General features: G+C 50.3%; 1 protein-coding gene across 2 annotated transcripts in view; it reads left to right on the top strand.

Moving 5' to 3' along the window:
- Nucleotides 1-27,344, top strand: part of UBE3C (ubiquitin protein ligase E3C) — a 100,402-nt gene that overhangs the window by 56,837 nt on the left and 16,221 nt on the right. For both annotated transcript variants that reach the window (XM_032482976.1, XM_032482975.1), the window contains exons 14-19: nt 169-273; nt 2,745-2,832; nt 3,150-3,247; nt 4,459-4,591; nt 12,316-12,563; nt 26,687-26,899. In XM_032482976.1, coding sequence (XP_032338867.1) covers nt 169-273; nt 2,745-2,832; nt 3,150-3,247; nt 4,459-4,591; nt 12,316-12,563; nt 26,687-26,899 — 885 coding nt within the window. The remainder of the gene's footprint in view (nt 1-168; nt 274-2,744; nt 2,833-3,149; nt 3,248-4,458; nt 4,592-12,315; nt 12,564-26,686; nt 26,900-27,344) is intronic.

Raw genomic sequence — 27,344 nt, 5'->3', positions numbered from 1 at the left:
TGCTCTTCTGTAAACCGGGCCGGTGGCATCTGGCCGGTTCTTAACCGTGGAAGCCCGCGTGCCCTCCGGCATGTCGGTGAGGAGCTGCGCGGGCCTCACTCCCGCTGCTGCTGCTGCGCCCTGGCCGCCCGAGCTTGTATGTAACATGGTCCTGTGTTTCCTCTTCAGGTCATCACCAACCTGGTGAAGATGCTGAAGTCCAGAGACACAAGGAGAAGTTTCTGTCCTCCAAATCACTGGCTGTCAGAACAAGAAGACATTAAAGCAGATAAGGTGCTACTGAAAGATCTCTCAAGTATTTTTCATTAAATGTTTTTTTCAGCTTTTCACTTGCGAGGGAGAAAAATAAATCCTTTAAAGTTGTTTATTACTTAGCATGCACCTAAAGAGTAGTAGTAAACTTCTGCATGAGCAGCTCGTGGCCCATGATAGGTGTATGCGGCATCACTGGCCAGCGTGTGTGTCCTGCATTTGTTATTAACCCTCATTTCCCTTTTAACCGCGAAGTGTATTGAAGCCTAATAGTTCTGGGTGGAGTTAAAAAAAAATTGCCTTTATTGTTATTATCAGTATATATTTAGTGCTTAAAAGAAATGGAACTTGTGATTTTTCTAAAGGCATAGAGACAGATTGAGTATTATTAAGATCTAGGTCTAAAGTAGATTTAATAGTATAATCTGTTTGAAAATAAATTAAAACAACATTAACAAAGGACATGAGGGGTTTCATTTTTGTCTGTCAGAAAAAGGCAGGACAGGATTGATCTCAGAATCTCGAGGGTGGGGCGGAGAGCCGGGTAGGGAAGAAGCCAGGTTACAGGAATGTTCAAAGAGAACAAGGGTGTCGTAGGGCAGGTTCAGCAGCTTTGCTTTGTCCACGTGAAAGGTTGCATCTTCAAGGTCGCACGTGGCTCTGGTTCTGCCCACTGACCAGGCTGAGAAGCCGCGACAGTCCCTGTAGCGGGGAGACCTCCTGGGCCCGCCGTGGGGTTTCTCAGCATTTCCCGCCAGAGAGAAAGAGTCCTTGGCACAGTGGTGGGTTGTAGGCCTGGGGGAGAGCTACCCGAGATGGGTGTGGGTTGTTCTGTCACCAGGGAGCCAGGGACCGTGGGAGGCCGTGTGAGGCCTGGAGCTGCCAGAGGGGGTGGGAGGGAGCATCGGCAAGGCAGGCGCAGAGGACGGAGTAGCCTGTGTGTGTGCATTTGCGAGTTTATGAAACGGATGCTGAGAAGAAGCATGCCAGCAGCCGTTCGTGTAGGACGCACCCGAGTTTTCAGTACTGGTTTGCAAAGAGAAGTGCCACACGCCAGCCTGCCCCTCCTGTGTGATCTGTACTTGGGCCAGCCAAGGAGTCGATGCTGTGAGGCCCTTCTCGATGTAGACCCAGCTGACGATGCACAAAGAAGGCCTTTCTGGACTGCAGTCACGCCATCCTACAGGCCCCAGCGCCGGCAGCCATGTCGGCCGTGCCGCGCAGGTGTCCCCACACAGGCCCCGGGAGGCGGCAGGTCTGTGCTGCGGCAGGTCTGTGCTGCTGCTGTGCGCCAGGAAGTTTTGCTCCAGAAAAGTACCAGCTGACTGAGCAGTGTGTCTGGTGGCATAATCGACTGCTACTTTGCCACAAGTTCTTGATCTCAGCGCTGAACTGTGGAAACAGCGCACAGGCCTGGAGCAGCCGAACCACATGTGCCTCTTGAGGGAAGAACACCGTCCACCTCTGAAGTGTTTCTGCAAAACCAAACCTGAGTGTGGTGAAACCTCCAGCTGTAACCGCAAGTTTATAGGAATTGGAGGGCCTGGAAGGACATGTTGACACTGTGAGATGCAATTAGCAAGATCCAGATGATGAGAGAGATTACAGGACAGATGTTTCTGCCTCTCCACCGACAGTTACCGGGCGGAAGGGACCTGACAGAGTAAAGCAACTTACGAGATAGCATGCGATACCAGCCTTATCTGGATGCTCAGTGTGTTTTTAATTTTGAGAAAGTGAAATTTTTTCTTTTTTTTACCGAAGTACAGTCCGTTTACAGTGTGTTAGTTTCTGGTGTCAGCATAACGCTTCAGGATGTTTTAGTTGTACATGCACACACACACACACACACTCCTTTTCAGATTCTTTTCCATTATAGGCTGTTACGAGGTGCTGACTGTAGTTCCCTGTGCTGCACAGCAGGCCCTTGCTGTTGATGCATTTCATACGTAGGAGTTAGTATCTCCAAATCCCAGACTCCCAGTTTATCCCTCCACCTCCTTTCCCACCCCCCACCCCCGGTAACCGTAGGTTTGTTTTTTATGTCTGAGTCTGTTTCTGTTTTGTAAAAAAGTTCATTTGTGTCATTTTTTTAGATTCCACATGTGAGTGATAGCATACAGTATTTTTCTGAGAAAGTAAATATTTGGTAACAGTAAGAAATTGTCAGTCCTTTAAGGGTAACGTAAGCAAGGGTAGGATCCGTACAGCAGCTGCATGATGATGATGTGCTTGCTGTGTCCAGACGCTGTCAGTCACCGAACAGAACAAGGAGAGGTTTCCTTGGGGCGTATTTAGGAAAAGTGATTACAGAGTAAGAGCGCGACAGGGCAGCGGCACAGAGAGGAAGTGTGAAGAGGTCTCCTGTGAAGAGCCCGAGTCAGAGCAGGGGGCCTAACTGAGCGTGAAGCACCGACTCGGTGTGACCGAGGTGTGCTAGAGGTTTGTGCTGGAGCCTACGGCAGTGCTGACTGGCTGTCTGGTCCCCACAGGTCACCCAGCTCTACGTGCCGGCGTCTAGAAACGCGTGGCGGTTCCGGCGAATGGGGAGGATCGGCCCCCTGCGGTCCACCCTGGATGGTGAGTCCCCGGGGCCCCGCACATCTCCCTCCGCTCAGGTGCGTCACGGTGTAGCTCACGTACCGAAGCGTCGCTCTTCGGTCTGCTCTGCTGTGCGTTCTGAGCACGATCAGCCAGGCAGAGTCGTTTCATCACTCCAGGAGCTGCCTCGTGCCTTGGTAGCCAGCCCCTTGCCCCGCCGTTGGCAACCACAGATTAGTAGTGGTGTCCCTGCATACAGTTTGACCTCCTGAAGAATGAGTGTCTCAAATTGAACGTAGCCTGGTGGGTCTGGAAGGGAGAGCGCCCGGCTAACGGGGTCTGAAACTGTGTTGCAGTGGGCTTGGAGTCCCCGCCGCTGTCTGTGTCCGAGGAGAGGCAGCTCGCCATCCTAACAGAGCTGCCCTTCGTGGTCCCGTTTGAAGAACGAGTAAAGGTATGGAATCTGGTTTCTTTGCGCATTGACCTCGTGTGTTTTGTGGTTATTTATAGCATCTCAGTTTTAAAAACTAACACCAGTGGGAAGAATCTCTAAAGTGTCCTGGGTACCTATCTGATTACGTAATTTAGATTTTTCTCGTTGGCCATGGTTTGTCAACCTGTGATCCAGCCAAACAGCTCTTTGTACAGACCTGAAATACTTTTTCCTTGTTTGTGACTAAAGGCCTGTTACACTGTCGTTTCTGTGTAAGGTCCTTTCTGTCCAGTAAACTTTGTGTTTTTGAAAATGCAGATTTTTTTGAAGATAGTCCCCTGTACAATATGTTGTTAAGTTATTTATCACAAATGTTACCTTATTAAAAAAATTAAGAAATGGATGGCTATCTTAATTTTTTGTGTAATTATTTTTCTTAATGGCAGTTCAACTGTTACTTTATTTTTGGTGGGGGGGTAATTAGGTTTATTTACTTATTTATTTATTTCTGGTGGGGGCACTGGGGATGGAGCCCAGGACCTCGTGCATGCTAGGCCCATGCTCTACCCGAGCTGTACCTTCCCCACCACATAATGATTTCTGACTGATGTACAGAACTTTGTTTACATGTATCTGTTTCCAAATTTAAAATGTTTCTTTTGTATTCACCAACTTACCTAGCAAATTTCGAAAAACTACTGCACTTCTGTACTTAGGTGATGGCTTCAAGATGGTGTTTTTAGGGCTGCCCACTCTTCACAGGGTGAGCATAAGAATAAATTCCCTTTAAAGCTGTTGGCGTTGCTTCATTGAAACACGTGCGCGCTCACGCTCCTGCACACGTGCCGCTGCCTGGTTCCTGGGCGCCCTCTGCTGGCCTCTCAGTGCCGGGTGGGATCACTTGACTTTGTCGCTACTCCTGCTAAGGCTAATAGACAGCTCTACAGAGCTGCTCTTCCTCCACCACCGGGATCTCTGCAGAAAAGAAAATACTGAAATACACCACAGCGTGGGGTTTTAGCAGTGAGCTGTCAAGGAGGGAAAGGGAGCGCTACTACAAATAGATACAGATTACACGTTTACTGGGATTGATTCGTTGGCCTTTAAAATTTGTTTCAGAGTTCATGGAGATACAAAAGCTGATTTATTTAGCAGTTTTTCCTTTTGGTTGCTTATGTTTTAACAAGAAGTCCGTTGCTTCAAGTATAACCTTACAATCTCCCCTCTGTTAGATCTTTCAGAGGTTGATTTATGCAGACAAGCAAGATGTTCAAGGAGATGGTCCATTTCTGGATGGAATTAATGTCACAATAAGAAGAAATTATATTTATGAAGACGCTTATGACAAACTTTCCCCAGAGAATGGTATACATAATTCTTTCTGTGTGTGTACATACGTGTGGCAGGGGGGCTGGGGGATTATAGAAAAAGGTAATCATAGAACATGCGTGCTCATTACCTTGTTCTGTGATGACTTTGTACACCTGAAGTGTAGTGGGTCAGATTTGGGAGTTGTCTGTTATCAAATAACATTTCTAAGATTGACAAATAATTATTGCAACAGAAGTTCTTCAAATACTGACTTTTTTTTTTTAAGGCAAGAAACTTCCTGCCTCCACCTATTTATCTCTAAAATTTAGTTGACAACCTGTAATTCTAAAAATGTCAGTGGACAATCATTTACAGGCTATGTTTTGTATATAACAATTGATTTATGTAAATACCAAACTGTAAGCAAATTAAATACACTGCAGTAAACACCGCTGCAATCCAGACTTCTCTGTAAAAACGTAAGTGTGCCTCAGTGGCAGTGCTGCCAGATACACGAGTTCATTGTGACCAGAACCCGGACAGCACTTAGAGGCCAGCAACATGCGCCCCATAACCTGGCGTCCACGATGCTGCATTCAGTCAGTGCAGGAATTAAGCACGAAAGTTTGGCCGGCTCTGGACTGCAGCTTTGGGAGCCGGTGGGGGTTGTCAAATGTGAGGTAACAGTTGCCTTCTTCTTCTGGGGAGCAGTTGACTTTCTTCTCGGGGAGCAAAACCTCTGATGGCGAATCCTTCTTTTCTTCTTAGAGAAAGAACTAGTGTTGTCGCGCTGCGGGGCCAGCAGAGGAAGGCCAGCGTCTCTTGCTCCCTTGCCCTGTTCCACTTCTGTGTGTGAAGCTTTTGTTTGTAGTGTGGTTTAGTTTTGTCACTTAATCTGTGCCCTGGCCCCCCGAGTTGAGTGTCAGACTGAGGCTGACCACAGGCCCCGAGCTCCTCACTGCACAGGTTACTCTTGCCGAGAGTACCACGTTTTCACAATTTTTGTACGACTGAGGCAGAAATCAGGTATTCTGACTCCTCGTCTGACGTATTTTTGTGGTAAAAGAGTCCCCTCCCCCCTTTGGGACCTGCAGCTGCTCCTGTATCTGTTACACTGGTTGCGTGTTGGGTTCTGTGTTACCGCGTTAGTGGTTTCCATGTCCCTCTCTCACTCCAGCAGAGGGCCTGTCTGGGACGGCTCCTGGGCTTCAGGCCACACAGCTGGCACTCCATAGATGTTTGTTGAATTTGTACTGAACCTGGGGAAAAATCAAGAGATACAACTGTTTATGATGATAAGTTTGCAAATGATTGGCAGTTGTGTTCAGAGAGGAGCTGAGATGTGGTTGATGCTGGAGGCTTCACGAGAGGTAGGACTTGAGCCAGGATGTAGGAGAGAGGGGCCGGTCTTCCCAGCGAGATGACCACCCAGGGCATGGACGTTCCTGGCAGAACCGGCTCTGGCGCTGGAGCGCGTCGGTGACCTCTTCAGCCCAAGTGAGGATATGTGCTTCTCAGCGGTTTTCGGTTAACTTTTAAAGCTTCCATGTTGATTGCTTAAGACGTTACTGCTCAGTTACAGCAAGCCCCGAGTTTCCTAATGAATCCTTAAGCTTAAAAATTGTCCAAAAGTTGGTCATACTCCAACTCTCTAGTTGTGCATGCTGATAATTGCATTGGATTTAAAGGGTTTGGAAAAATCTCGTAATATTTATTTTACAGTGCCATAAATCTTTACAAATGGTCTCTGATTCGGGCCTTGTAAGAATTTTTCAACCATAACTGTGTTAAAATTGTTTGGTATTCTGGTATGCAAATTGTAAAATTAAATGTCATTTCAGAATGTTTCATTTACTTGTGAAAAGTTGATTTGACGTGCTTTGTTGGCCGATCATTTGCATGTGCTCGGTCAGTATGATTATTCCATGTGTCCCTTAGTTGTTAAAACAAACCCAGTCTTCACGGGTACTGTTTGTCTCCTCTCATCTGAGAAGAGTTTTCTCAAGTGTGAGTTTAGCCCCATTGGACGAGTGAGCTGACCCAGTGGAGCTCAGGGATATTCAGTGCCCTCTTTCTGCAGTGGGTGCCAAGCATGCCGGTGACACGGGTGCTGGCGCAGTGGCGCCTGAGCACGCTGGTCCCATCGAGCCGCCACACTGCAGCCTTCTGCCCGGTCTGAGCGCGGTGTGGACGTCTGTTCCTCCTGGTGGAGAGGGTGGGGAAGTGCACGGGTTTGCTCTCGGGTGCTGTGAGGGTTATGGAGATGGTGCGTCCCGGTGAGCTCCAGCGCCCTGCGTGACCCAGGGGTGGGGAGGGGCTGCACTGGAGCCAGCTCAGGGCTGCCCGTGGTCAGTCCCTGGGAGCCTCTCATGTCCCTGCTTCTGTGTGTCGCTTGCTTTTGCTTCGTTTTGTTTAATGGGCAGGATTTGTTACATCATTTTTCTGAAGAAGGAATGATAACAGGGCAAAATCAAAGTACAGTCGATCCTTGAACAACAAACAGCACAGTGGATGGGTCCACTTATGCGGATTTTTTTCCATAAACATATTGGCAAATTTTTTTGAGATTTGTGACAGTTTCAGAAAACTTGCAGGTAAATCATGTAGCCTAGAAATATTCAAAAAAAATTAAGAACCAGGTGTGTCGTAGGTGCATCAAATACAGGTAGGAGCTAGTCTGTTTCACCGTTCATTGCCATGAAATATGCACAGATCTGTTACAAGAAGTCAGAATTTATCAGAACTTAGACAAACACAGAGCACGGCACCATTCACAGTTAAGAGGGACGTAAACACAGGGAAAGGTGCCCTGTGGAGTCACCACAGATGGAAGTCAGTGTCACCTGCAAACCTGCTCTGGAGATGTGGCGCCGAGCTAGGTGGTGTGAGGACCTGCCTGAGGCAACATGACGCTGGTCGCCTCCACCTGAGCCACTCGTCTTTCCAGGTAAATCCAGTAAAAAGCGACCTCGAGGTTCTGGCGAATTCCTCGTTTTGTCGGACGGTGCCAGGAACCTTCGGAGCGCTCCCGGCGCGACAGGAGCACGGGGACTTGTCTGGTCTGTCCCACAGCTGCCGCTGTTGCAAGACGGATGAATCTGGCGTAAGGACCAGCGTGGGGGGAAAAGGAAACTTGTGAAGCTGTTGCTGCAGACACGAGAGCTTTGTAATTGCGAAATACCTTTTTATCTTGTGTTGAAAAGGCAGCGTTTCTGTGGGTGCAGGCTTGCTGTGAGAGAGGTGTCCCTACGGACTCGAATACGATCTGAGAAAAAGTGAAATCCTCAGACATGGCAACTTTTTTTCTTTCATCGTGCTTTCATTAATTCTCCAGATGTTTAATTTCCAATAACATTGATGTAATCGAAAATATAGTAAGAAATTGTGATGTATTTTCCCATAATGTACTATTTTAAGTTCACATATTTTATTTATATAAAAGCCAGAAATGTTTCAGTTAATTTACTTTTTCTAAAGAATTTTCAAACTCCAAAAATACACCCATACGCTGTGTTAGAGATTTACGTTCTCTAACGCACTTTCCAACTTGCTTTCCCTCGTTGGCCGTAAAAAGCACAAGCCATCTAATAACTGTGCTGCTTCAAAACTGCCCGGAATTTCTGGGGGAGCTTTGGAGTTGTCGGGAGAGCCCTGACATTTATTTCTGGTCTGTTCAGAATAGTGTGTCACACGCTGCTTTGTATTTTATGTGACAGCTTAAAGCAGAAGGAAGGTGACGGAAAGAAAGCTGGAGAATTTAATGCCAGCAAAGGCTGTTTTGGTAACTTTAGAAAGAAGTTTGGTTTCAGTTGTCAGGATGACAGACCAGAGGCAGCCCAGCAAGAGGCCGCAGGTGAGTTCCCAGATGCCGCCAAGAAAATTGTTGAGGAGAAAGGACATTGGCCTGCACAGGCTTCTAATGCAGACGGAAGTGCCCTATCCTGGGAGAAAAGGCCACAAAGGACGTGGGTTAGTGCGGAAGAGAAGCAGCTTGCACCAGCACGTGAGGCGGGACGGGACAGCTAGCCACTGTTGGTTGTGGGTGTAGCTGGGGGTGTGGTCAGGCTGCCCTCTTCTGCAGAGCTGCTGGCCCCTAGTCTTGAAGGGCAGGAGAAACCCCAGCTGCCGGTCCTGCGGCCGGACAACACCAAGGCCTGGACCACCAGAGCCTTCCTCTGTACCGGTTCCGTCCTTGCCTTGTTCCTGCAGGCAGGAAGTACCTTGTTGGTAAGGGACGGACTTTTAAAGTCCCTTTGGTGTTGGGCAGTGCCCCTGGTCTCCCAGAGCCCCGCGAGTCCAACACCGAAGGTGTCAGAGTGGATCTGTCTCCCCGAGCACAGTGTCTCTGTTCAGCCCCCGAATGGGGGTCGGAGCTCTACAGAAAGGGTGGCAGCATGGTGGAGGGGACTCTGACGGAGAGAGCACCGTGAGAGTCCGAAAGGGTCCCGCCACTGAGGACGCCATCGTTGTTCTAAAAAAACAGGAAAGCTGGCAAGCCCAAAACAGTGAATTCCTGCTGGAGAAAACTGTCCAGGTGTGGCTTTGCAGGATTCAAGACAGAGTCCATCAAGGAAGTCATTAAAGAGACTGTGGATATGGCAGGAAAGGTAGGGTGAGGGGCTCCAAAATACGGATCTTGTTGAAATTCAAGAGCTGATAGACCCCACACCAGACTTAACTGAAGGTGACCTGAAGAAGATGGGCGCTTTCACAACCGGTGAGGAAGGAGACTGTCGAAGACTCAGCGCCAGGACGTAGCCTGGCATTGGACGGCCTAGCCAGGGTTCTCGTCACGCAAGGATCAAGAAGATTATGCACCACGTTTGACTTCCTCTACGACGCAGGCCCCGTGTGATACACTGGGCTCTGACACTGAGGCAGACGGTGGGAGAAGGGCTGGCGCTGCGCAGAAACTGTTTCAGAGAAAACGCAAGAAAGGCGGACAGAAGTTAGGACGTACTTCCATGAAGTGACACCACGGGTACCTGCCTCCCTTCCCCTCGTCCGTCTCCTCGCCCCGCAGCCCCGCTCAGTGTGCACGAGGGCCACCAGCACGGAGACCTTTGTGACGGTCCTCGTCCACTTCTGAGTAGGAAATAGCCGTCAGGCCGTACTGTTGAAACTTACCTGCCGTGCGGGTGCGAGGGTCTTGGCGTGCAAGTCCGCTGACTGTAGGGGGCATTTCTGTTCCTGCTCCCTCGCCTGAGCACTCTGTGTGTAGACCGTTGTGTGGAAGACGCGTCCTGAAGCGCATGGCCCGCCCCTGCACAAGGACGGCGTGAGTGGCGGTGACCAAAGCCCGCCATGTGCTGGTTTTCCTGCTCGTCTGTAACTCTGCTTTCAGAGAGCTGCAGCATCATGCGGGAGGCCTCTCTTGTAGCTGGAGAAACTGTACCAGCTAACGGACACAGGCAAGCGGCTTAAACCTGTAACAGTTACCAGCGCTGCCTTGTGAGTCTGAATTCGGGCAGCTCCTGCCTGCCGTCCAGCTCTTATCCCGCTGGACTCGTTCCGGGTGTATGAGCCAGGCTCCTGGGAGCAGTCGTACTCCTGGTGCTTCGTGATCAGTGCGTGAGTCCTTATACCTGTGAACGGATGCACTCTTCTTTTCACGTTATCTTTTCATCTTTGATGTCGAATGTCTGGTGACACACGGAGCAGCTGCAGTGCTCTGTGTCGTGTAAGACAGTGCTGATGCGGGTCCTGACAGCAGGCCGTCCATCCTGAACACACACACGTGGTGGAAGCTTGTGGTGATGAATCCAGCACAGTACTTCTCTCCCTTATTTTCTTAGCAACGTTTTCTTTTCTCCAGCTTTGCTGTAGAAATAACAGGACACAACACACCATACAAAAACATGCTGCTTGGCTGTCGTGTGTCGGTGAGGCTCTGGCCAGTGGGCCGTTAGTGCTCACGTTTGGGGGGTCAGAGGTTGCATGTGAGCTTTCAGCTGTGCGTGGACCCCTCACCCCCAGGTTGGTCAAGGGTCAGCTGTAGTACTTGACTTAGGTTCCCCTCCGCCAGAGCCTTACTGTGTAAGTAGACACTTCTAGTTTATCTTTTGAATCAGGAAGTGGCAAGATGCCCGGACGACTAGATTTGATTCTGAAAATGCTGTGCTTTGTGTATTGCTGTTCACAGAAATGGGCTTCCAGGGACGGCTGAACCCCAGTTCTAGCCGTAGTTGAGGGGGTGACTTCTGTGAACGGCCGTGGAGTCTCTGAGATGCAGACGCCCCGCCCCCCCCCCCCCCCGCAGGGGTATCAGGGCTGCATTTGAATGAGAGGGTTTGCGGGCTTTGATTGAGCGTTTCCCACTTAAAAATGTTTACACTTAGAATTTTCAAAATCTGATGCTGTATTAAGTGCTGGCATTCAGTTTGAGAAATAATTACATTTGACAAATAAATGCTTGTATTTCATTCTTAAAACTGACTGTTAGGAGGATATACGTAAAGATAAATGCTCAACTGTATTTTTGTGTTACATCCATGATTATCTGCTTAGAATTCTTTCTGCATTTTACCTAGGCCTTGAGATGGAACATTTTGTGATCATGTTGATCAAAAGAGGTGCAAATAACCTATGTGTGGGATTTAATCATCAGTGAATATTACGTTCTTCATCTAGTATAGTTAAACTTTAAAAATAAAGGTACGCTTTAGTAGAAAAGCGCTGTAGCTAATACATACCCGTTTGAAAGTTGTAGAGGTGCCCGTTGCCATATGAACTGTGTGTCTTCAGGTAATAACCCAGCCCTCCCTGTCCTTGGCGTTCTCCCTGAAGAATGGGGGTGTCCTAGCCCCCTGGGCCACAGGGTCAGCTGTTGCCCGCTGTGACCGCGTGGTGGAACGTCCCCTCCCCCGCCCCTGTGACCTGAGGAGCGCGGGCACTGGCGCGGCAGGGCTGGGGTGCTGCTGCAGGAGCACTCTGCTTGCCCCCTTCCAGCCTGTTCTCTAGAGGCTGCTGTCCCTGGGGTGCCTTCAAGGTGGCAGCAGCCCAGACCTGGGTGCGGGCCCACCCCCTGGGCCCTGCTGCCCCTCTTCCTGCATGCAGAGCACCTGAAGGACATTGGTAGGATTGGTGAAGGGCAGCCAGTTACTTTGCCAGACCCCACCTGGTGTCCCTGGGGCCTGTGTCCTGCTTGCGCAGGGCCGCCCTTACGAGGACCTCTCACTGTCAGGCAGACTGGAGCAGCTTTGCAGCTTTTTTTTTTTTTTTTTTAATCCTTGTGACACAGTATATAACCAACCCCTCCCCCCCATTTTCCAGCCAAATATCATTGTAAGTGATGGTGTAGATTCTGGCATCCTCACTCCCTGCACCATTTGCTTCTTTCAGAAGGTCTCTGTAATGTTAGTCTCACTGACGTCTTCTTTTTGCCTTTCTTGGTCATTTTTGTTTCAGTATTATCCTTAAGTCCGTAACTCCACTCCCTTCCTCTCCTAGTATTTTAGTTTGTTGTGTCCTTTAGCAGATGTGGGGTAACTTTATTTTCTTCTAAACACACCTTCCTCCCCTCCCCCACCAGCTCCGTCCTTGATGTCGTCACATGAGGGGACTTCTGTCTCCCGTCTCCTCAGTGTGGGCTCTGAGGGAAGTGCTGGTCAGTTTATCTCATTGTCTCTTGTTAATGTCTTTGGTTTTTTTAAGTCTTGCATTGAAATATTTTTAATATCCTTGCTTCTCGTCCCTGTCTTTCTATGATACCAGCTTATTTTATTGCTTTTTAAAAAGATATTTTCTCCTTGCCCATCCCCCTCCCTTTTTTTTAACAGAACCTGATCTGAAAAAGCGGATTCGTGTGCATTTACTCAACGCGCACGGCCTGGACGAAGCTGGCATTGACGGCGGTGGCATTTTCAGAGAGTTCCTAAATGAACTGCTGAAGTCAGGGTTTAACCCCAACCAGGGGTTCTTTAAGACTACTAACGAAGGGCTCCTGTACCCCAGCCCGGCCGCTCAGATGCTCGTGGGAGGCTCCTTCGCCAGACATTACTACTTCCTGGGCAGGATGCTTGGAAAGGTAAAGTGCACGTGGCGTACAAGCTGGTCTCGGGCCCCAGACGCACCCAGTAGCTACACTGCATCAGCGTACATTACACACGTGCAGAAGTTGCTGGAGCTCAGGAAGCAGGAAGCGTGGTGCGGAGCGCTGTCTGCGCAGGTCTGCGGTGGCCGCCTGCTGCGTGGGCACGGGTGCTGCAAGCACTTGAAGTCTTTGCGCAGCGGCTCTTGTTGGTAGTCAGCGCTAAAAGCGATTCTTTTAACGTTCTGTAAAGTCTTCAAAGCCCTGTGAGGTGGGAGAGCGCAGTCACCCAGCATGGGTTAAGTGTGCTGCCTGTTGCATGCAGCTTCTGTGAAAACTGGCCACTCGGGGATGATGTGATGGTGATGCTGTAGTGCCTGGAGTGTCACACCTGATGGTCTCCACCATACATGCAGACACACCTTGCCCTTTATTGGAAATGCAAGGGAACTTTGGTTATAGAACCTACTGGAAACTTCCTGTTTCCTGGATAAACCCTCAGAGTACACCCTCCCGTTAAAGTCAGGAGCAAGACAAGGACCCCACTGCTGCCAGTCCCGTCCATCACTGAGCTGGGGCAGTCCCAGCCCGTCTCAGTCTGCGCAGGCTGCTGTAACAAAATACACCGCCTGGACGGCTTACAAACCTAAAGTTACTTCTCACAGTTCTGGAGGCTTGGAAGTCTGAGGTCAGCGTACCACGTGGTCTTGTCTGGTGGAGGCCCTCCTCCTGGTTCACAGCTGGCGCCTTCCCCCTGTGTCCTTACGTGGTGGGAGGGGCTCCAGCACCAGGGCCCCATCTCCTGACACCCCCACATTGTAGGGAGCATCCAGACCACAGCATAGCCTGGGGGTGTGGGTGGGGCACAGGAGGAGGTGAGACTTCATTGAAACTGGGAATGTCTACCTGCTCCCCACAGGTCAAGTCCAGCCCTCCAGGGAAGTGATTATGCTTATTTTTTGTCTTTTTAGTTAATTACTAACATTTTTAAACAGGAGAGCATTACATGCAAGTTATTTTTCTGGGTTCTTTTGTTTGTTCTTTGCACTTTAAATAAATTGTGTTGATAATTACCAATCCTAGCAGGCTGTTGTTGACAAGTACCCCAGTAAAATTAGTAATTGTGCCTAAGCTATTGCACATGAGGGGGGGAAGCGTCTGGTTATTCCTGTGGGAAATCGAAAACTAATGATTCTTGGTTTTTCTTTGAATGCGTGAATTCATTGCACCAGTCGTAACTGATGGAGTGCGGTGCGCGAGGGCGAGTGTGCAGGGACTCCCTGGCACTGCAGCTCTTTAACTACCAATACTCCCTGAAATAACCATCCAGAAATTTCACCCCAGGTCCGTGTTCTGAGTCAGAAGCCCAGTGTGGAGGCAGGAGATGAGGAAGAGGCCCGGCGGGCCCGCCTCATCCGGATGAGGGGGCATCTTCCCACCCCACTGCCTGGCTCTCGGCATCAGCCTCTGCGAGGCGTCCAGGGTCCAGTTCAGAAGAGCTCTTCGTCGAGTTACTTCTGCGTTTCTTTTCATTACTGGGATGTTTCTTGCAGTTATCGATGAAGGAGGGAGCTGACATCTGTTTCTGTAAAGTGCCATTGCTCGGTGCACACACCATGTCCACTAAGAAGATCATTAATGAGTGAAGTGCAGGCTTTGTGTGTTACCCCAGAACCCCTGGTGTGCTGTTACACAGACAGGTGGACATCTTTGATGGTGTTTTGGGTTAAATTCGTTAGGGTGTTTGGATGCTCTAGGAATGCATTTTGTTTCCCTGGGTTTGAAACAGTAGTATAGGAATGCCTCGTATTTAATACTTCCTGTCCAACACATTTTTAGAGATAGACTGGATTGTAACACAAGGGTTGTAATCAGTATGGCTGCCGCAAGTCAAAGGAGTGACCAGAGGTGACCCTCTGAAACTAAGACCAGCAGGCTGCAGCCTCTGACCAAGTCTGCCCACCTGTTTTATTGTTAAAAAGGGCTTCAGTGGGACGCGGCCTTGCCGGGTCCTTTCCACGTTCCCTGTGGCTGCTCCCGCAGGGGCAGAGGCGAGCAGTGCTGCCACGTGTGCTGTTGGGCCCTTTCAGGGCAGTGTTGCCAGCCCTGCTGCAGAGCTAGCCTGTGTGTCCTCGATGAAGAGTGTGCTCTTCATCCTGTGGGTCATGGAGAGTCACTGTGATAGCACGTGACTGAGGTGGTGGACTGACTGCACTTGCAGGGAGACCCTCTGGTCACTGCGAGGAGAGTGGCTCTTAGAGCACAGGGCCGTAACCCAGGTCCTTACTGCTGTGGCCCAAATTACTGGTGTCGTGCGGTGAGTTCAGGTAAGCTGAGGACTGGAAAGTGACCACTGGGTTTACCAGCAAGTTTTTGTTTCCTTGGTGTTTTTTTCTCATAACAAGTTTGCTGAGGTAGAGTTCACAAAGCATGCAGTCACCCATTTAGAGAGTACATTTCAGCAGTTTTAATACATTCACAGAGTTGTACGACCTATGAATTTTTCATCACCTTTATCCATTAACAGTTACCCCCAGGCAAAGCGCTAATCTACTTTTTTTGTCTGTGTAACGTCCTTGTTCTGGACATTTCCTATAAATTGAATTGTCAAGTGTGTATCCTTTCATGACTGGCTTCTTTCACTTAGCATGTGTTCAAGAACCATTCAAGTCACGAAGTGTGTCAGCACTCTGTTCCTTTTCATTGCCAGGTAATATTCCATTCTATGATAGCCACGTTCTGTAACCATTCCTCAGTTGCTGGACATGAGGGTTGTCCTTGGTGATCTTTCTAGTGGGGTGACATGATAAAAATGGGTTTGCTTTGAGGTGCAGTGAAGGAAATGGAAGGTTTACAGATGGAAAGCGTGTCAGTGGCCTTTCTAGCAGGCTCGGCTCTGCAGGGAAGGAGAGTGGGGACCGAGAGGGGACCCCTAGAGGAAGGGCAAGTTCCAGAAAAGAGTGGGTGGATGGGTTGGTTGGTTTTCAAAGACAGAGTGGCTGTTTGGTAAAGAACCAGACAAGGGGGAGGGGTGGTTTGGGGTCCTGGGAAAGACATAGCAAAGAACTGATGAGCCAGTGAGACCCAGAGCCGTGCTCTCCGGGAAAGCCTCCTGCGGTGGTGGAGGTGGTGTCTCTGACGGGGGGCTGGTGCAGGGAGTCAGATTTTAAGGCGATTCTCATCAGTATGGGTGTGGCTGCAGTGCCGAGCAGCTCTGAGTGCAGGTGCAGGGCAGCTTCAGGCGTGAACAGGGAGGGGGCCCGCGGTCGACGCTGTTGGACAAGGTGAGAGAGGAGGGGGACGGACAGGTGCCCAGCTAATGCGGGGATGCACTCTGGTGTCTAGAGGGACTCTGGGGAGGGCCCGGTGGGGAGGAAGACCAGAGAGGGTGGGGTCTCAGTGAAGACAGTGTATCAAGGACAACAGGTGTACGGTGTGTTGGGGGAAGGTGTGTGAGGTCTGGAGGGCGGGGACCGTGAGGGATGCCGTTCTGCCCGCGGCGGTGACCCGGAGCCCGGAGGTGACCGACTTGTGCTGTGCTCAATGCCCAGGGTTCAGGGAGGGTCACTCAGTAGCTCTGTCATCTTTAAATAAGTAAGTAGGGAACTAATGTTGCTGTGTGGTTGTTTCCTGTGGAAATTAATCACAGTTGTAGTCAGTTTTAACTTCATCATGAAGTTCCCTTCAGGGCACGTTGGCAGTTCTGTTCCCTGTGGTGCCTGTCACAGTAAGCAGACCTGCCTGCCGCTCTGCCTGGGAGCCGGCGTCAGGACTCGCCCGTCTGAGAAGCAGCTTGATTGAAACTCAGCTCGTGACTTACTTGGAAATACCAACTTTTTTGAAGTGCAATTCACATCCCATAGAATTCAGCTTTTTGAAGAGCACAATCCGGTGGTTTATAGCACATTCACTGTGTTGTGTGGCCATCAGCACCGTGACTTCAGAGCAGATCCCAGGTAGGGAGCCCCGCGTCCAGTAGCCATTACTCCCCGTCCTGCGCTGGTGCTGCCGGCTCTCAGCGCCCACCAGCCTGCCTCTGTCTCTGGATGTGCCTCTTCTGGGCTTTTCATCTACAGCGCGTGGCCTTTTGTGGCCGGTTTCTTCACCTGGGCACGATGTTGCCCAGGTTCCCCGCATGGTGGCGCGTGACATGCTTCGTGACGCTGTCCGCCGTGTGGATGAACCACTCTTGCTCGCCCGTTCGTCTTTCGGAGGACGCTTCAGCGTCCCCACCTTTCGGCTGTGACGGACAGTGCCTGTGAGCACTCGTGTTCAGGTCCTTGTGTGGACAGAGTGTTCCCACTCCTCTTCCCCGAGAGGAGCGCACACCCCGGCCGGAAGTGGTGGGGCCCAGGGCGCGCTGCCAGAGTTAACGCTGCAGCCTTTGCCCTCTCACCGGCCACGCAGGGGAGCTCCGTCCTCCCCACGGCCTCGCCAGCACTTACTCTTTTCTGTCTTGTCCTTGCAGCCGTCCTGGTGGGTGTGGAGTGGTATCTCATCATGGTTCGGATTTGCATTCCCCTGGTGACTGATGATGGTGCACATCTTCGTGTGCCGCTTGTCTTGTGTGGAGAAATGTCTGCCCAAGTCCGTTGCCCGTTCTTTAAATTGAGTTTGTCTTTTTTTGAGTCCTTTATGTATTCTGCTTTCAGGTTGCTTATCAGGCATGTGGTCTGCAAACACTGTCTCTCCTTCTCTGGGTTGTCTTTCATTCTCTGGGTGTTGTCCTTTGAAGCACAGAAGTTTTTAATTTTTGTTTTCCTTTTGTTACCTCATCTAAGAAACCGTTGTCTAATCCAAGGCCACAGAGATGCGCACCCGTGTGTTCTTGTAAGAGTTCTGTAGCTTACCTCTCACATGTAAGTCTTTGATTCAATCTGAGTTAATTTCTGTAGACAGTGTGATTCAGGGGGTCCCACTCTCTTCCTTTGTGTGTGGATGTTTAGCTGTCCCAGCGCTGTTTCTTGAAAAGACGGTCCTGGCACTGTGGTCGAGAGTCAGGTGGCCACAGATGTGAGGGTTTATTGCTGAACTCTCAGTTCTGGGTTGGTCTCTGGGCTTGGCCTGATGCTGGTGTGACACTGTTTTGGTTACTGGAGCTCTGTCGTGAGTGTTGTGTTGTGTGTGCGTGTGTTTGCCAGTGACAGGTGGAAATGGGACCCCAGGCCTAGCAAGGCAGAGGGTGGTGGGAAGCAGTAGGGTCTGGGCGTAAGAGTCAGGCCCCTGTGCGTCTCCGCGAGACGCGGCAGTACAGGCCCGGTTGTCGTGTATCTGTTCAGGTTCCGAATGCTGCTCTGACAGTGCAGGTGTGAGGTGCTGGGCTTGAGGAAGGGGCTTCAGCGGGGCCTCGCCGTCTTAACAGAGTGTCTCTTGAGGCTTGCCTGATTTCGGTGGCAGATTTCAGGCATTGACCTGATGTTAGCTTCCTTAGCATAAATTTCAAACAGATCATTTTCTCACTTTAATTCTCTTTGAAGCACAATGTATCTCTCCCCCGGAGCTGTGTACTGGCTTTGGTATCAGTGCTCAGTGAGACAGCACCTCTCCCTGTCCGTGGTCCCTCTCCACTCAGCCCCAGCTCCCTCCCAGGGATGCGAGTTTTGTAATCAAAAGTCTCTGAAATGTTGTGCCACTGACCTTCCTCTGAAGGTGAGCCTGTGTTTTGCCAGGCTAACCTGAAGTACTCCCTGAATTCAGTGGTTCTTACACAGAGCGGTGACAGACAGCACCGTAGTTTTATTTGCATAAACCAAATCTCATTAAATTCTGTGTTGTTTTTCCTTCCTGGGTGTATACGCTGAGTGGTACAGAGGCAGGAGCGTTGGATGTTGCTGGCGCACTGGCGCTTTCCGGGGCACTGGTGACTCCGTGGGTCCCTCTGTTCGCCATACTCACGGCTGCTCACGGCTGCGGTTGTCCTGAGACACAGCCTCTCTCGCAAAGTGCTGTGTGTTATCTCTTTAGACCAGATTCCGGGGAGAAAAATTTGGCATCTAAATCTTTCTCCCAGAAGTGAAGTTTGTGTAAATTGCACCTCAGTAAAGCTCTTTAACGTAATGAAGTTTAGACAAAAGCAGTGACAACTGTGGTTATTTGAGGATGATACTTAAGTCCTCATTTTTATGATTTTACTGATACGGTGTTTTGCATGGAAATTCCTAAGGGGATACTGGTTTCTACCTCTGATTACAAACGGTTAAACTTCGTACCAACACGTGAAAAACTGTCCAGATCTAAGTGAGTGTCGAGAGTGTGGCACTAATAGTGTGCTGTCTGAACATTAAATCTTTTAAGAGAGGAAAATTGTATATTGATTGATTATGATATTTATTGGGTCATAATGTATTGAAATTTTCTTTAATGCATATGTTAGTGATTGTTTACTGTGATAAAGTGCAAAGAGGGCTTCAAGAGCAGCCATACGTACGAAGAATTACCTCATGTCACTGGTCACTTCTCAATTAAAAGTTCCATTAGCAGATGATTCCTGCTTCTGGTCTGGGTTGTGATTGCATTTCACCACCTGTAAATCCGGCTTCAGACAGGGAATAAATAAACAGCTCAAGGATGTGGTAATGGCATCCTGATTTTTTTTTTAATAAATAGAAGCACCTCGATCCATTTAAGCCGATTAAGTTCAGAATATTTATTGAAGGAAATCTTTTATCATATTTGAATTCTATTTGGAAATGGTTCTTTTCTTCTTGCTTCAGAATATTGATTTAATTGGAACAGGAGACCTATAAATCAGATTATTTGATAATATCTTGGTCATATATTTCCGATTTTTAGTTAGCAGATCACAAAACTCTGGTGTCATTTATAATTTTGTATTTTAGTAGAATTCAGCGTGCACTTAATGTATCACAGAGTGTAATGTTGGCCATTAACAGTTTATCCTGAAATTTTTTTGAGAGCTGGGATAATTTATTTTTCTGTTCATTAGAGTCCTTTTATAAAATGCTCACTGAGTTTGCTGAGGCTTTAAAACTGTCGACTGAGGTGAACAGTAGTAATTGAAGTTGCTCTGGTCCCTAAATGGCAAAGCTTCTCGTTTATAACATGTTGTTTTGAGCTCAGCCTTGTCAAGGGCAGGTGCAGGTGAGCTGCTCCATCTGACTGCGGTCGGACGAAGTGCTCTGATCACTAACGTCAATGTATCTTTCCCTTAGATTTTTTTCTTAAACATAACATTCAGCAAATAGTTGATCTTCTCTGCTTAACACATGTCTTCCTGTCAGTGTTAAGACTTCTCAGTGGGGCACCAGCGGGCTTCAGGAGCCCACCTCTGCGCTCCCAGTCCGCTGTGGGGGGCTGAGCGTCAGGTCACGCTAGTTGGCCTCAGCTTGTTTTGGAAACGGAAACATCAGAAAGCACAACTGACAGATGTGTAACAGGTAAACTTCGTAATTTACAAATGATTACTTTGTTTGGAACTTGCCCCCTCTGAGACAGCATGCTGATGGTCACGGTTTACATTGGTTTCCGTTAAGAGCAAAGCGGTCACTCATCTGGAGATTATTCTTCCAGGCAGTTATGGTCATGGTTTCTAGATGAATTTATTTTTCAGAATTAAGCATGAGACAGAACTGGTTTCTATCGTACAGTAGAAATGGCAGGTGTATTCCAGAAGTCAGTGGGTTCCAGTGCCCAGAAGTGTTGTCGTGGCTTTAAGCGCTCTGAGGTGCTCGCCAGAACTCTTCCTGCTCCTGCGTGAAGGAGATCTTGCCCACTGATGAGATGCCGCCTCTTGTGTTTAAGCGCTCCAGGCACCAGTTTAACCTGGGTCAGTACTGTACTGGGGCATTTTCCTTTTTCTAACACATGTGACATTCTCACCGCGAGAACGAGAAACACACTCTTGCTGGTGCTGCTCCAAGTCTGCTGCTTGTCTGTCCCTGGCCTTTATTTGTGCGACAAGGGCAAAAAAAATGTCTGAAAGTAAAATTAGCCTGTTTGAATCCTTCTAAACATTTAAATAGTCGCTTAGAATTCGCAAGTTTATGAAAGGCAAGCCGGGGGATGATGTCCACAGGCACTCTTGACGCCTCTGGGTGGGGACGGCTGTGAGTGGGAGGCGGCAGCAGGTCCTTGAGCTCAGGCCTGTGATGAGAGCCGGGCTGGGATTCCTGGCCCGCCAGCGGGGATCGAGCCGAGGGGCGATGGTGCTGGATCATGTGTTAACGGGTCCCCAGCACAGCCGCTGGTCTGTGCTGCTGCACATCTGGATGGCTGATCCCGGGAGGGTGGTGATGGGGAGGCCCGAGAGGGGCTTCTGGGTTGCTGGTCATTTTCCGTCGGGGGGTGGAACTGTCAGTGAGTGGGTTCGCGCTGAGGATGCCTGAGCTTGGCCTGGGGCCTGCGGCTCGCCGGGAGGAGGGCTGGGAGGGGGGTGGGCAGGCGGTTGCAGCCTGCTCTGCTGCGGAGTCTCTGTTCAGAAACTCAGAGCTGCAGCTGTCGGGGCGTGGGGCTCGTGGAGCTTCGTTTCTGTGTGAAAGAGGACAGACCCTCGGCGTGTCTGTGCTGCGGACAGCACATTGGGGGTGCCCTTGGGGGCTGTCCGGGGAGGAGGGGCCCCGGCCGAGGGCTGGAGGTGTCCCTCGGGGGTGAGGGAGTGTCCAAAAAGTGATGACTGCATAACTCTGTGAATATAAGAACCACTGGGTTGTCCACTTTAAGTGGGTGAATTGTAAGATATGTGAGTTACATCTCGATAAAGCTGTTACCAAAAAATAACACTGTAACACTGTGTTTTGATAGAGCCCCTGAGTGCTGAGGAGGGAGGAGAGGTGGGTGTGAGGTGGGTTCAGGTGTCGCCAGCAGCAGTCACGGGCAGGGCCACGCCTTGTCTGGAGGGGTACTCAGGCCCTGGGGTGGCCCCCTCACCTTTGAGGGGCATCAGGACCCTCGCTTGTCAGAGCTCTGGTGTTTCATCGTCCTGTTTGGTAAAAGGAGAATTTTCAGACCTGAAAAATGGCCTTTTAATTATGGAAAAAGTTCTTGGCTGCGTGGGGCGCCTTAATGGATCTCTTTTCAGAGGCAGGAAGTGAACAGCTGTTCGCAGACTCCTGACACTTACTCCTTGTGGGCAGAGATGGGAATGTGGGTGACTTTGGCCTTGAAGGTGTAAGTTCTCTATCTTCTAGATGTTCTTGTGGGCAGGGCAGGGGGAGCAGAGGCGTTTCTGGTGGAACCTGAGCCTCAGAGCTGGGAGGAGGGGGCGGGAGGTCCACTCCCACCGGTCAGAGTTGCTTCCGTACGGTGGACGGATTCCTGGGTGTCCACTAGAAAAATGGGCTGGGAGGAGTGGACCTTCACCTCCACCCACTCAGCATCCCCAGGAGTTTCCTGGGGTAAAGCTGTCAGACCCTCAGTGCAGATGATCGGTCACGATGAACAAGTTAAAGTCTTTCCTCCTGAAACCTTCGCTTCCAGGGCTGGTGGGACCCCTTGTCCCCAGGGGGCTTGGGCGCAGGCACACACCGTGTCACTGAGAAGCAGGGGCCGGCAGAGGCTTAAAGGAGCAAGAGGGGCAGGAGGGCGGCGGGTGTGAAATGTGGTTTGACATCTCCATGGTTCTGCATAACCTGAGATGGCTCAAAAGAGAGTAAATGTTTTTTTGTCAGCAAATTCGTGGATGCAGAATTCCAGCCTGAAGGTCAGTTGTGGCCCATGGTTGGCACTTAAGAAATGTGTTAAATGCCTGGGCACCATACGGTGTCCCCCACCCTGCGAGACTGAGTTCCAGCTCTCAGTTACTAGTTGTGAAGCACAGCTACTGAGCCACACAGTGTGTCACCGTCACCTTACATCCTGATTTTACGGATCTTTCTTATTTTTTGAACTCCAAGGTTAGCGTGATCTGAAATAATTAAAATTATTATTTTCTTGCTCAATTAGAGTGGTTTTAAAACAAGACATCTCTGATATAGTTTTTAGATTAAGTTATAAATGTTCACTTTAGAACTACCTGAAGATTGATAGAGATGCATTTGAAAAGCATTATTTTTTTATTGATTCTTAATGTAGTAAATTACTGGAGTTACTTGGCAGCAAACAGAGCGCCTCGGTGCGGCTCAATTTATTCTCACGACAGTGCCGCGGTTTGCATTTGCATTGCGACTGCACTCACTTATATTAAAAGGCTTCTACCATAATTAATCCTTTTTATTTCAAATCATTTTGGCACAATTTCTAGCTATAAACACTCATAAAAGACAGGCAGTTGAAAACTACGTGCAGGTTGTTTCCATGCACCTATTGGTATCTTTTCACGACGGGCGTTACTGATGTGTTTCTAGGAACAAGTGTGTGCAGCGGCTGAGGACAAAGGCCCGTGTGAAAAATGCTAAGTGGATTATTTTGCATAAAAAATAGGCAGTTTTTGAAGTTGTGTAATTAACCTGTGTTTAGAAAATACCTTGATTTATGCTTACATTTGTGTCCCGGTTGCATACATTATGGAAATTTAATTTATAAGCCACTTAGCTGATGCAGTCAGGGTTTTTAGTGCTACCATTTATTAGTGCTTGTGTATTAAATGCTCTAAAGGTTTAAACCTGCCTCATGTAAAAAATTATACCTATGCATTTACATTTTATGAGTCACGGTGGAATTTCTGTTTAAAATTCAGGTAGCCCTGATAGCTTTCGCGGGTTTCATAGGTTTACTGTTACTAATGCAGAGATGGCGGACAGTGGCCGTATATATTGAGCACCAGGTGATTTACACGTTTGGTTTGCTTCACGGTCCGCTGTACAGACGAGGCGTCTCTTCAGCACCTGGGGTCGATCGTGCCTTATGCAAAATGCGCCCCTCACGTTGAAGTCATCGTTCACTTAGAAGTGATGAGATTTGTAAGTGCTCCCGGTTAATAGTACTAGAGTTCTTAACTTGAAGCAAACTGGCTTTTCACAACAGCTCTTTCTTTTCATTGTCAGTAGGTGACTTAAGTGCTAGTTGCCATTTTATTACTCATTCTCTCATTAAGAAGTCCTTTTTTTTGCCATCTTCAAACTTAATTGGGTAATCATTAGTCTTCAAATCGGATAAAAGCACAGGGACGTCGCACGTGGAAACCTGGCACAGACACCCGTGGGCTTGGCGGGCGGGCGGGGAACCAGGAGAGGGTGCTGCTCGGGGCGCGCCAATTCCCAGAGGACGTGTGACGGCCGTTTTCCCGTTTCCTCCGGTCATGCCAGTGGGTGGGGCTAAGATGTCATTCTGCGGGTTATGCGCACTTCTCTGGTGGTTTGGGAAGAGGGGGGGCATGCGTGTGAGAGCGCGAGGTGGGTGTGTAAGGGTCAGGGGTGTGCGGGTTGCCGCGCGTGGACAAGCCGCGGCCCCTCCCGGGCTGGGCGTCTCGTGTGAGAGGGAAGAGCCAGGGAGCGGGGTGCTGGCTGTCTGGGAGCGCCTCACTCCCGTGGGAGTTAATTCACGCAGATCTGCCTCAGTGAGCCCTCGTGTTTAGCATTCAGTGTGTGTGGACGTGATCGGGCAGCCTCTGGAAGGGCGACTTGTGAAGCTGGCGTCCGGCTGAATGACTACCCCTCAGGGCAAACCACGTGTCTCTTCTGCCACTGTAGACACAGGGCAGCGGCGGTGGTTTAAAGAGGACGTGAGTGTAGCACCGTGCAGCTCATTGTGGTCCCTTCTCAGGGGCTGGGTCCGGCCCTCACGCCTCCCTGTCTGTCCGGCTGGGGTCACTCTGTCTTGGGCTGGGGTCACAGGCTGCCCTTCAGTCAGAGGAAGCTCACGGCCACCTGTGCTCGAGACCCCGCTGCCACTCCGCATCCACCCAGTGCGGGGACAGCCCACCTGCCCCACCGGGAAGGAGCGTCCCCAAGAACGGCCGGGGACACGTCTGTGCAGACTGGCCGCTTTCTAACAAGAGCGGCCTTCGTGCGGGACGCAGGGCTTCCCCGGACCCCCGTGTAAGAGTCCCTCTCGCGCGGCAGCCGGGTTGCCGCTGGGCGCGGCGGACACGCGGGGGCGCGCTCAGCAAGGGGAGCTGTTCTTTTCATTGCAGCGTTTTGCCAAGAAAGACTTTCTGTGGCTTCCAGGGCCGTCAGCTGTGAGAATGAAGTAACAGGCGTGCTCCCGAGACGTGTGCGGCACGTTGCTGCCTGCTCGTCGCGTGTGACGGCCGTGGCCGTGGGAGTGGTTACCGTGCCGGGCGGACCCTGCCGTTGTGCTGGGAGCTTACGAAGTTTCCCTTCTCGCCCACCTTGGAGGACCTCCAGGGATCCACACGGTAGTCCTAACACGTAGTGTCCTCCAGCGCCAGCGGTCACCAGGGAGACGTAAACCAGAACCACAGTGAGGTGCCTCGTTTTAGTTGCAGAACAACTAAAACGTAGCAGAGTCACAGTACTGACAACTGGTGGGAATGCAGACCGGTTGGAACCTTCCTGCTCTGCTGCTCACGTGGGAATCCTCGTATTCCAGGAAGCAGCATGTCAGCGTCTCATACGGGTACTTCCGTGTCTCCAGACCTTCTCAGGGACACGGGCAGGGGAGATGAGAGCACACGCCCACTGAGATGCGCACAGACGACCCTTCTGGCAGCTTCGCTGCGCAGAGCCAGAGCTGGGGGCCTAGGGAGAGGCGGGACACAGCAGTAAGTAAGTAACAGACAAGCAGTAACAGTGAACCTCAGAAACACGCTGCAGAGGACAGATGGAAAGGCACAGCTGCCGTGTAATCCCAGTCACGACGTTCTAGGACTGGCAGGCCTGCCTGTGGTGGTTACAGAACGGGGTTAACCTGGGGGCCGTGCTGACTGCAGGGCCTGAGGAAACTCGTGATTTGGGGAGAGAGTGTAAATGTGCTCTGTTGTGGTCTGAGTGGCCATTACACAGGTGAAGGCAGACACTGTAGATTGTGCATTTCATTTTACTGTCTGTAAATGGTATTTCAGTGTAAATAAATGCTAAATCATTGCACATTGCTGTCCTTCGATGGAAAGGCAGACGGCGACTTACGTGGAAACACTGATCTGGGCGTCAGGGAAGCTGGGTTTTGAAGCCAGTTTTGTCACCTGCTGGCTCATAACATCTGGACAGACCTCGCAGAGCTCCGAGGCCCAGCTCCTCCACTTCTAGAGCAGGGACTGGCAGGGCCGCAGCCCGTGGGCCAGGTTCAGCCTGCCTCCTGTTCTGTGTGGTCGGTCAGGGAGCTGAGAATGCTGTTTTTGTTTCCACTGACGGTTGGGGGTGGGGGGGGGGAACCTAAAGAAGAAGAGTATTTCTTGACGCTGGAAACTACATGAAACTCAGCTTTGGCACACGGCGGCCCTCCCTCGTCCACACTTTGTGCTCCTTTTGTGCTGTGAAGGCAGAATGGACGAGTGGTCTGCCTACCATCGTGGGTAGAATTGCGACCCCAAAAGATAACGCTCAAGTGCCTAACACTCTGTGCCTGCAAACGCGACCCCACTTGGAAGTCAGGCAGCGTTTGCAATCAGGCTAAGCTGAGAGCATACTGGGTTAGAGGGAGTCCTGGAATCTGACAACCAACGTCTCCGTAAGTGGAGGCAGGGTGGTTCGGACACACAGGGAAGACAGCAGGTACAGAGGTGGGGTCTGGGAGGCTGCAGCTGCCTGCCAGGGCCCACCCAGGACGCCGGCACCACCAGAAGCTGAAAGAGGCAGGAAGGCTCCTCCTCAGCCCTGCTGACACCTTGACCTCCGACTTCTGGCCTCCAGAACTGAGCCGTAAGTTTCTGTGGTTTGTAGCCACCCAGGTTGTGGTGCTTGCTGCAGCAGCCCTAGCAGCCCGGTGCACCTGCAGAGGGAGTGCTTGGCGGGCCCCTCACAGCATGGAGGGCCTGGCTCTGAAAAGTCCCCACTGGTGCCTCATCCCTAACATGCTTCGGTAGTCTGTTCCAGAGTTTTCTACTTAGTGAATGTGTATATTGATTGTCAAACTGTGGCCTCGCACACGGTAAATGCTCACCAGGTATTAGCTTCCACCATCCTTATCCTTATTCGAGAGAAAAAGTATCTGCGCTCTTAGGATTCCATTAAATATCAAATTGGACGTCCCGTTTCTTATTTCGAGGAAGCCTAGAACCAGAGTCCCGCGACGTGCTAACTGTGGTGTCGCTGTTCTGTTTGAAGGCCCTCTACGAGAACATGCTGGTGGAGCTGCCCTTCGCAGGCTTCTTCCTGTCCAAGCTGCTGGGGACCAGCGCGGACGTGGACATCCACCACCTGGCCTCCTTGGACCCGGAGGTGTATAGGAACCTGCTCTTTCTCAAGAGCTATGAAGGGGACGTGGAGGAGCTGGGGCTGAACTTCACTGTGGTGAACAACGACCTCGGAGAGGCACAGGTGAGCGAGGGCTGTGGTCACAAGCCTGCGAGTTTCCTGTTGTGTGCAGGCACGTTCGCTGGATATTGTGTGAGCTCCTGGACGTTTGCGTTCAAAGAGTTGCAGCGTGCTGAGCACACGGCAGGAGGTGAGGGCGTGGGGGGTCGGCCACGAGGTGACGCCTGCTGAAGCTGCAGGTGGGGGCGTGGAGCTCATTATACAGTTCTGTCTGCTTCAGCATGGACTCCAGTTTGCAGAACTTTAAAAAATGCGTTCAGGCAGATCAAGGTGAGGACTTTTGAAGTCATACTTGTTAATACCTCTTATTAGACTTTCGAAGTAACCAACTTGGATCATTATGTTCCTGAGTGTTTTTAAATGCCTCTTGCTTCCCTGCACAATAATAGCCAGTCAGTTTTGGATAAAATAGGGAAGGTAATGAGTGGCCATAAGGGTTAAGCATTAA

The sequence above is a fragment of the Camelus ferus genome, chromosome 7 (genome assembly GCF_009834535.1).
Source record: "Camelus ferus isolate YT-003-E chromosome 7, BCGSAC_Cfer_1.0, whole genome shotgun sequence".
NCBI classification, from domain to species: domain Eukaryota; kingdom Metazoa; phylum Chordata; class Mammalia; order Artiodactyla; family Camelidae; genus Camelus; species Camelus ferus.
This window is presented reverse-complemented; position numbering and strand designations above follow the sequence as displayed.